At 39.0% G+C, this 10,349-nt stretch overlaps 1 protein-coding gene across 9 annotated transcripts in view; it reads right to left on the bottom strand.

Moving 5' to 3' along the window:
• NCKAP5 (NCK associated protein 5) overlaps positions 1-10,349 on the bottom strand; it is a 380,374-nt gene that overhangs the window by 48,445 nt on the left and 321,580 nt on the right. For 6 of the 9 annotated variants that reach the window (XM_017740231.1, XM_017740229.1, XM_017740230.1 and 3 more), the window contains 3 exons: positions 6,371-10,215; positions 5,496-5,673; positions 1,281-1,359 (listed from right to left, as the gene is read on the bottom strand). In XM_017740231.1, the coding sequence (XP_017595720.1) occupies positions 1,281-1,359; positions 5,496-5,673; positions 6,371-10,215 (4,102 nt within the window). The remainder of the gene's footprint in view (positions 1-1,280; positions 1,360-5,495; positions 5,674-6,370; positions 10,216-10,349) is intronic. The other 3 variants (XR_001863945.1, XM_017740236.1, XM_017740234.1) reach the window with 2 other exon arrangements.

Here is a 10,349-nt window from a genome sequence, read left to right as displayed (position 1 = left end):
CAGGAAAAAAAATCAGTTTCTATGAAACTTTGTAACAGAAAAATGCCAGAACCTCTATCAAGGAATTTTAAAAGCATCTGACCACCTGCTCCATAACCACTATGTCCTGTCAGAGACTCAGATTTAGTGCCTGTGGTAGGAACAAAATATTAATACTCTCAGAAGCCACCAGCACAATATATTACAGGACCGAATGAGAAAAAAAAAATTCTGGTAACAGAAAATAAGTCCTTTATGCACAGAATGATTGGCATGCATTTCTGTTTGCAGGGCTAGTGCCTACCCACACAAAGAATGCCCTCAGAGTCCCACATTGTACAAAGATCTTGTTATTCAGCTGCTGTCATGGAGCCAGGTTATGGCTGAGTTCTTGGAGAAGGAAGAGTTTAGGATTCTTTCCTTCAGGTAACACAGCTAGAGTTTATTTGTCTGAATTTGGGACTGAAAGAGCTGTACAAGTCAATAAAGCATGCAAACATTTAAATTATTTGCCCCCAAAACCAATGTGTTTTGACATGATACCTCTGTTTGGACTTGCTGGGTTGGCAGTACTAGTGAAATGAAAGAGATTCTTGCTAGAAAATATGGAATCAGATTTTAGCTTTTTAATGAAATTTTTTACTGCAGTCTCTATCTGCAAAGGGAACTTGCTAAAGGTGACTTTTTCTTGTTCAATCAGTTCCTTATACTGACACACTGCTCTAATACAAACCTCAGACTTCTGGTGTGTCCTCCATTGCCCATTAGATATTTTTACATGTACTCAGATTAAAAATTAGTACATGCCAATCACAAGGCAGGGTGGATGGTGCTACCCTTCTACAGCAAAGGCAACTTTGTTTTCAATAACAGCTTTAAGGTCTCCTGAACAGACACCTGTTTGCTTCTCCGTGTGGTTTAGTTTATCACAGTAATTATTCTGCTATTTGAATTTTATTCTGAATTTTACTAATTCAAGGCCAGATGACAGAGTTACAGTATGTCAGTGTTACTCCCACTGAATATGTCATGCACAACAACCCTTATGTAACCCACTAGTCCTGGAGGCTGAAATGATCTTTCATAACCACATCCCGAGACTCTCCAGTCAAGCATTGCATTGACCACAAGGGTAATGGTGTGTACTGATCTCATGCATTTGATGGAATCTGGCTATCCAGGAGCTAAATGAAGGCTAAAGCTGACATAAGGGGGCAAACAAATAAAATAATGAAAATTAAACATGTCTTTTTCCCAAGAACTGACAGCAATAAAATGCAGTGTAAAATATAATTTTGTACCTATCACATGACTCTGACATGTAGTCCTTGTCATGGTGTCCTCCTCTTCTTCTTGCAGGTTTTCTGTGACTACTTTAGCCTGTACATAGTGCAACAACAAAAGTGAAGAACATCTGTGACTCTGTTTATGTTGTTTCATGACAGCTACAGAAAACTGTTCAGAAATAAATCAGAGTAAAGTTACATGGCAGCTGAGTGGATCTATAGCCTGTCTTATTCTGTGAATGATATCCAATGATAAAAACTTTAATTTCATTCAAAATCACAATATGCAGCAGTGAAAAATAACCTTGGAAGATGTGCTTCTTCAAAATAAAAACCTAATATATCGTACGGTATCTCTTTAGTTCAGTTTGCAAACACTGAACTTTGGCATTTTTATTTCCACCTCTGTTTAAAAGCATTTATTAGCTAGACAGAGTGAAAAAATTAATTTAAGAATGCAGTGCAGTCCAAGAGCCTGTATGTGGTATTCAAGTTTGTGTTATTCAAATTCCTCAGATATTCTGGTTTTTTTCAGACAAAGATGTATCTTCACCCGTTATTCTGCAGTCCTATTTCCCAAGTGGACAGATAATCTGAGAATCTCCCTGGCACACAGTGAAATTCCCCTCCACCATGTGCCATCAGTGGCCACAATTCAGATCCAAGGACATATTTTCCTGCCATGCTACATAAATCAAACAGGAATAAAGATACTTCCAGGGTGACGAGAGCAGGAAAGGCAGCACCACAGAAAAAGTTGCTTTCAACATCTCAGGGTTCTTAAATTATTTGCTAATCACTCTCTGCTGTTTTACACTGCTCACAGCACACTCACAATAACAAGAGCATATTTTTAAATCTAAACTACTGGAATTTATCATCATTTGCATGACACATCTTCAATCACAGTGCAAATCCTGCTTACTGGGTTACACAAGTAGCCCTATTGACCTCTTGTGACCAGCCCAAGTAACACACCAAAGATTCACTCTACATTTGTAAAAGTGCATTTATCATCTCTCAATCCTAGGGATTTGATCACATCTTTTCTTTCTTCCAAAATGCTTCTCCAAAATGAGGAGGCGAGTGATCATTTGGCATCCAGTTCCGGGTGGAACAGTTTCTCACATTTGCAGAGTGCATGGCCAAGTGCTGCTGTGACATTTGACAATATTGCAATAGATCCCTGGGTGCTCCCCAAACACACAGACTGCACACATGGAGTGTGACACAAAGCTCCTGGTGTCTCGGGTTTGGTGCAACACTTCCACCTCACAAAGTGAAGCCCGTGGCTGTTCTAAATCACACGGGGCTGTAATAAAATCACAAAGATGAAATGAAGCAGTGTGGCACACAAGTGATTACATCTCACCTTAAGCTCCAGCCAAGGACATGAAAAAGTACTGGAGGATGTGGAATATCCTTGGTGTAGGCTATAGTGTTATGTATTTCTGCTGGCTGGCCTTTAGAGCAAAGTGCTTTTTTGATGAACGCTAACGGGAAGTGTATCCCTCTGAAGGTGAATGCACAAGGCCACCACTGGTAGAACATTGCTTTTTCCATAAATTCAGTGGAAGTCCAGCAATAACATTCTTTGCATGAACAGAAATCAGAGGTAATAGGTGCATGTGTTATGGCATAACAGTGCCTCAAGCCTTTACCTGGCATATCATAAGAAAAGTGATTTAATCATCAAAAATTAAATAGCTTTTAAAGGAAAAAACTTGCTAGAAAATTAATGTTAAAAACTGTTCTGGCCCGGATTTGAAGCAGCAACATATATCTGATAAGCAGCTTGGAAATACAGCAGCTTCTGCACTGAACCGTAAGACTGAGTGCACTTTGCATTGTTCAGAAAAGAAAAGAAATCTTCCTGGTTTAGGGCTTTTCAAAAGATTTATGCTGTTTTCTCCAAAAGCTATAATTTTGTCTTTTTATGAGAAAAAAAATGCACAACAGGTCGCTCTACTGCATGTGACTGTTTTCAGTCACAGCTATCTCCCAGCCCTTTGCAATTTGCTTCAAAGTAAGCAGACACCAAAGAATAACTGGAAATGATAGTAATAAAATTCATGAACTTTGAATTTAAAGACTTTGCATTGTTTTTCTTTTAGAAGTTTGGAGGACAAGATGAAATATCACATATTGAGGAATCTCAAGGTATATCTCTTTCATAAGTTAGCATTAATAACCATAAGCACATTTTAAATCTCATTATTCTAGATGTCCTCAGTCTTTTGGCAGTAGATATTTCTTTCAGGAATTAAGTGCCACAGTAAACACAATATGAAACTCAAAAAGTGAAACATATAAATGTAACTTAATCTTCAAAAACAATATAAAATACTCTGTTTCCGTGCTAACAAAAGCATGCATGGTGTAGCAGAAGTAATGCCTTTTCACCATGACTAACATGTCCTTAAAAACTAAATAGTATAATTAGCATATCTCCATTATTTACATACATTAAGGACAATCTTTGTAGTTCCCTCATAAAATGAAGTGTGTTTCTCGAAGATATACTTAAAACACTATTATTGCAGCATTTAGAAAGACTTCACAAAATGACAGACAAAAAGCACAGCAAATTATTGCAGCATTAGAAAATAATAAGTTAGAAAGAAACTGTAGAAGCAGTGTGTAGAGTTTTTTGTACTTCTGTACAGTGAAGATATACCCTAAGCTGTCAGGACCATATTAAATGGGGCATAGTTAAACTGAGTGGCTCTGATAAGGGGCTCTGCTTTGCTATCTAAGTTCTAGATCAGTTGGATTGAATTTCCTGCATATTGCACATTTCCAGACTTTCATTCTCTCTCTTTCCTTTCCGTGACACTACAAGGACAGCCTTAGATATGCTTATAATTTGTGGTTTTATAATGCAGGAGACATCTACATTTTCAAAGAAGACATGATACCAGAGGAGTCAGGAGGAAAGTTTTCAAACACATTCACTTTGCATATGTTCCCTGTAAGTTTTTAAAAAATGACCTTGCAGATGTTTCCAGGAAAGACATCTGTATTAAAGTAAAAAAAAAAAGAAAAAAAGAAAAATTTGCCTGAATTTGAAACATGTATGGAATGCCTTGACTTCAAGCATCCTAAACATCATCCCTAAGCTGAGCTTTTTCAGCTCCCATTATGAAGCTTTTTGCAATGCTCCCAGAGAATTTGTATTTCAGATTCCCTCAGATGAAATATTTGTATATGCTGCACTTCAGTAACTCAGTTCTATCAGAACAACAAAAGCAACAGCTTCACAGTAAGCATTATATTTGGCACAAGTTTCCAGACTGTTAAAATTGTGGTTATGGCTGATAATCATCATGATAATGTGGACAGGACAGCTATCTCAGGAATGAGGTAAAAAATCCTATAGGGCTAAAGCATCTCTGTTCTCCTCGTGCTGGACTTTAAATCATCATAGGATAGGCCCTTGCTTTTTAAAGGCAAGACACTGCTCATTAAATTCTGAGGTTAATTAAAAGAAGCTTCACCAGGAAGGGCACCCCTTCAGCCTGACTTTAGGTTACAATCCTAGACTCTGTGTGAACGCTTCTCAATGCAGTAAAGTTAGTCCAGAACCAGAATCTAGCAGCTAACAGAAAATAAGATGATTTTTCTTCTACATTGCAACATTCCTCCTCTCTGGGTTAATTAAATGATCAGGTACAGTTAGTACCTTATTGAAGAATAAAACTAACTACAGGGCATTAACAGGGAGATTTTTAATGGCACAAAGAGAGATGCAGGTCCAATGTATGTTTTTGCTTTTGAACATTCCTTCTTGAGTGACAAATATTCCCAAATGTGGTGAAATACTTTGTGTTTTCCACATCAGCTGTGCACTTTTTGGCTTAATGACTTCTATAATATTCAGAGGAATGTTCAATACTGGCATGCAATTTTCAGGGAAAGGGGGGAAAAAAAATTAAAAAATAATGGTCCTATTATTTCACTCTACTACAGTATGATTATAGCATCATTGTGCATGTATCTTCACTGGAATTGAATTGCCAGCAAAAGCAGTAGGATCTTCATGACTCTCTGTATAATGTGGCCTATAGTCAAGCTGCCAACTTCTGTATTAATTCGCAATCCTCTAGCTACACAAAATCTTTCTATCTTATATATAAACAGTTATTATCCTGTTTGCCTGCAATGGCAATAAGAAACACATCTGGAAGTTAAAAAGAAGGTAATAATGTTTTCGTGTACTGAAGCACTTACCAGGGTCTGATTCTGCATTTCCATATCAGCTTTTGTGTTGCTGTTTTTCTTGTGGTTTCCTTGAGAGATGATAGAGTTGCCATGAAGAGAGGAGCCCTGGGAGCTGCCCTTCGACACACTCCTGTAGGAAACATTATTTGATCCACTTTCTGTCTGCTGAGCTGCTTTCTTATCAACTCTGCAGGTAGAGAGTGATTCCTCTGATAAATTGCATTGCCCTTCTTCAATCACTCTACTTTCCCATTCCTTTAATGTTTAAAGTAACCTCTCTGTATCTTTCTGTCTCTAGACCTTTGAGTGATAAATGTTTCTAACTAGCCTTGATCAAACCTGTCACTTGCAATTTCAGGTAGTATATCAATTTAGCCTTTCACATATAATGATTTATATTATATTTGGGACTGTTGTGGGGCAAACGTGAAAACACAATATACCAGTTGCTAAGTTCTTCTGTGACCAAAGGTTGTGATAGCTAGAAATTTAATTAATTCTGACAGGTTACCAAATATGTATTTTCTGGTTACAGTACAGGAAGATGGAATACATTAAAACATGTACCTAATTACCCTCTATCTTTACACACCATCTGCCTAGATTCTTGATTTCTGGAATAATTTGAATTATCAGCTTGGATGTAATTCGCCTATCTTTAATTTCAAAGACCAATGGTTTGGTTAACAAAGTAACATGAACAAAATTATCATCTCATTGTTAATTTTTTTTTTTTCCTGTAGAGATTAAAGTCCCAGCTGTGCACCTACTGTTTGCTACTGTGCATTCTTAGCACAAAAGGAACATACATTGAACTTTGCATCTGGACATCTGTAAAGCTACATGGACATCAACACATCCCAAATTGTGTTCTGGAGTTTTACCTGTTTAAAAGCTCTCTCATAAAACTGTCTTTTGGTGAGTAGGCAGCTGTGGTGGAACCTCTGACTTGTTCACACTCAATCTCACCAGGAGGGTCTTGGGAAGGCTTCATAAATTTGCTCTCCATGGCTAAAACATCACCATTGTCTGTTTTCCTGTTAATTTCATTTTCTATTTCACAGTGTTGTTCAGTTTTCTTTTTTTCTTTTCTTCTCTCTAATTTTGCCTGCTTAATTCCAAATCCTGAAACTTTTGCGTCCTTTTTTTCCACTTTAGTTTTAGGAACATCAGTTTTCCTGCTACTCAGTGCTGGGAGCTTACTCTTTCGGAAGCCAAACCAACTGGCTATAGAAGGTCCAGTCTTTTGTTTAGTCTCCACAGTGGGGGATTTGGTTTGTCCCTGACCCTTTTGCACATTTTCTTGAATGCATAACATGACTTTCTCCTCTATTGTAGGTTGCAGAGATGGTGAACTCAAAAGATCATTAACCTTCTCAGAGGTTTCTGCTAATTTTAAAGACATTTGCTGCCTTCGTGACTTTGTTGCTTCCAGTTTATGAGGACACTTTACTCCATCAAAGCTTTGGAAGGACAAAATTTGTTGGGAAGATACAGTAGCTGAGGCTTCTAACTCCAATTCTGCTGATAGAACATTTTTTTTACCTTGAGCTTCGTGCTTAAAGCTTTCAGTGCTTTTCTCACTCTGCACAGATAGACTGCGTGCATCTTTCTGAGAAAAGGGTTTGTTTCCATCACATTTTGAAGCATGGTGAAACTGGTCTACTTTTTGAGATGATCTGAAGGGCAGTTTGCTTGGGCTTCCATGCTGGCTATTGCAACTAGTCATATTTCCAAGAGAGCCTTGTCTAGCATAAGAATTTTCTGTGGGTTTAGTAGTATATAAAAGAGTCTCTGGTGTCACTGCTGACCCAGAAATAGCCTTGCTTTGAAGCCCTTCCATGGCTGAGTTCTGCCTTGTTAGAGAATTCCCTCTGTCAGAAGTGTTTGTAATAATCTGAGTCCGTACTTTCCCAGGACCTTCTGTCACAGGGGCAGATGGCTTCTCCCCTGTGTGAATGCTGAAACTCTGACTACGAGCTTTCGCTCCGTTCATGCCCAGAGCTGGCTTCAAGTGTGACTTGTTGCCAGAAGAAACAGACCTCTTAACTAATTTGTTTTCTAATCCATCTCCTCTGTCTACCACCAAGCTGCAGTTTTCATGTGAATGAGCGGATGCTGTATCCATACTAAGTCCCACAGCACAATTATTTTTTACTTCAGTATCAGACTTGGAGTCCTTTAATTCCGCATCCGTTGCACCTTTGGTGGTTACACACACAGACTCACTTTGCTTGTACTTACTGGAACTCACATTACTTTTGGAGGCTGCATTTATACTGTCTTTTTCCTGCTTCCCTGGTACAGTAGAGCTCTTGCGGAGAAGCTGGGGAGATTTGACAAATAATTTCAGTCCCACAGGGAGACGGGTTTTCATTCCTCTCTCATTAGAGTTTTGAGTAGCATGTGCAGCATCACCGGCATGAAACAGTGTTGAGGGGAAATTGTTTACCTGAGATAGCAAAGGCTCACTTGTGCTTGTTGTGTGACATTGAGGAGTTGTGGGGAGAATGTTTGGCATCTTTTGTAGCTGATCCACACCACTGTCACTGGAAATATTGTTTTTGCTGGAATATGTGTCTTTTGAAGAAGTTGTTTCCAATGACGGACAACCTAGCGAGAAGGACCTGGCTGTTTGAAAATCTGTGCTGGAATATTCACGATTTCTGTGGAGACCCAGCTGATTAGGGTTTTTTGGGCAGACTTGCTTTGTGGAAACTTTGGAAAGTCCTTGGCACGCACTGTGGGATTGCTGAGATGTGCATTTATTTTGCATAATTCCTTCTGCATTTTCTTGAAGGTAAGATAATTCAATTTTGGCCCCAGAAGATACATTTTTTGCTTGCATTTCATGACTAGATTGATTATGAAAGCCAGAGTTCACAGTTCCTTTTAATGGAGATGATTTCAGTATATTTTTTGCTGTTTCAGTGGGACGAGCTCCTCCTAACTTTACTGCTAGAGGTGGAGAATTAGCATAATTAGGCCGAATCAACAAGGATGTTGACCTGCCTGGAGGAAGGGGTGGGGATGGAGACCGGGCTTCTACAGCAGCTAAATCACAATGAAAGTCTCTGGTTGGAGGTTCCCCATAGCTACTGGGCTCTATAAGGTGCTGAGGCAACAGTGGTGATGCTAGACTCTGACTCTTTGGATACTTTGACCCATCTCCTCTGCCTGGACGTTTCAAGTCGGGCAGGGGGTGGGCAGGGGGCTTTGGAACCTGAAAGTCAACTTTAGAGTCAAAATGATGAGGTGGGCTTTGGGCCTTTTTGAATCTTGAAAGCTTTACAGGTGGCAGAGCAGGTGATTTCTCAAGGGCTGTGGGGCCCACTGGTAGAGCTACAGGTGCCTCCCCACTCTCAGTCATCACAGTTTTTTGGGGAGAAAATTTACCTCTGCTGGGTATTTTAGTTACATTTGGCTTTTGATTGATTCCTGCATGCACAGTGGAGCTTGAATTGACCTTGCATGATGCATCATACACTGGCTTCACTAGTTTTTGTCGTGAAGTATTTTGCTGTGTCACTCTTCCACAGCGTGAAGATTCACTGCAGGTCAAGGGGACAACTGCATTTTTATTCCCTGTATTATCTTCAAGAGTATTTTTCCCAGTTTCATCTTCCTGTCTTTCTAAAGCAGTGTAGTTTCTAGCATTGGGTCCTGGCTGCAAATCAGTTCTTCCCTGAGGTACAAGTTCAGTGTATTCTGCACTGGACGTAGTCTGTGGCTGGTTGATTGAAATCTCATTTCTTGTTACAGTGACAACTCCAGTTTGATGTGAGCTGAATTCAATTGGCTCACCATCCTTAGCATCATATATTACTGTAATGCACTCTTCAGAAGAGGTCTTTTTTATAACCTTTTGTTGTTTAATGAAATTACATGTCTTCAGCCTAATGTCTGAGTGAACAGGTATCTGGTTCTCTTCTTTGTCAGTAGATACAAACTGAGAATTCTCCGTGACTTTGAGCAAGTCAGAGGTCTTTGTGTACCTCTCAGGAAAGGGAGTTGATAATAAATCTGATGGACTTTTCTCATCACTGCTTTCTATATGCAATTCATCCAAGACTTCATTGTCATCAGTATCTGAAAGCTGAAAATTAAAGTCCTTCCAGCCCATATTAGAATGGCTTTGATCTAACTGTAATTCAGGCAGCTTTGCTCTGGTGCATGATTTTACTTCTGCCTGAAATCCACTGACAAAACTAGTCAATTTTTCAGGTCTTTCCTTTGAATTAAAAAATGAACTTCTTTCTGGCAAATGTTTCCTTTTAGGATCCCAGTCAAAGAGACTGTCAGAAATGCTATGAGTTAATTTGTTACAAGAGGTCCTGCAGTCTTTGCTTGGTACTTCCTGTGGCAACAGTAAAGACGAAGAGTCATCATCTGCATCATCATGTGAATCTGAATCATAAGAGAAAGTTTTGTTGTGTTCAATGCAAATACTTCCCATTTCCATTGGCTTACAATGGGTCTGTTCACTATGGCTGCCACATTTAATTCCAGGGGAATATATTCCTTCGTTGGAGTTCATGCAGTCTTTGTAACCCCATTTTGATATTACTGAAGGTGGTTCAAGAAATATCTTTTGCTTCTGTAATTTCTTCAGCCCTTCTAAGATATGGTTTTCCTTGATACGAGTTGGAGGTAGATCATCTGCAGGGCTTGAGAGGTTGCTTGGGAGCGAAGAACCAATGCTTATTCTTTTGTCCCATCTCACGGATGACTGTCAAAACAAAATAAAAATCACTTTTGTTACTCACAAAGTGCTGTCAATAAAAGTGTTCCATTTTGGTAAAGAGATACAGGAGTTGCATAAGGGCATTACATTCCACTCTTTGCCATTTATAGCAAATAATT

Source organism: Corvus brachyrhynchos, unplaced genomic scaffold (assembly GCF_000691975.1).
Source record: "Corvus brachyrhynchos isolate BGI_N302 unplaced genomic scaffold, ASM69197v1 scaffold126, whole genome shotgun sequence".
In the NCBI taxonomy this organism is placed as follows: Eukaryota; Metazoa; Chordata; class Aves; order Passeriformes; family Corvidae; genus Corvus; species Corvus brachyrhynchos.
The sequence above is the reverse complement of the archived record's forward strand: the minus strand, read 5'-3'. Positions and strand labels throughout refer to the sequence as shown.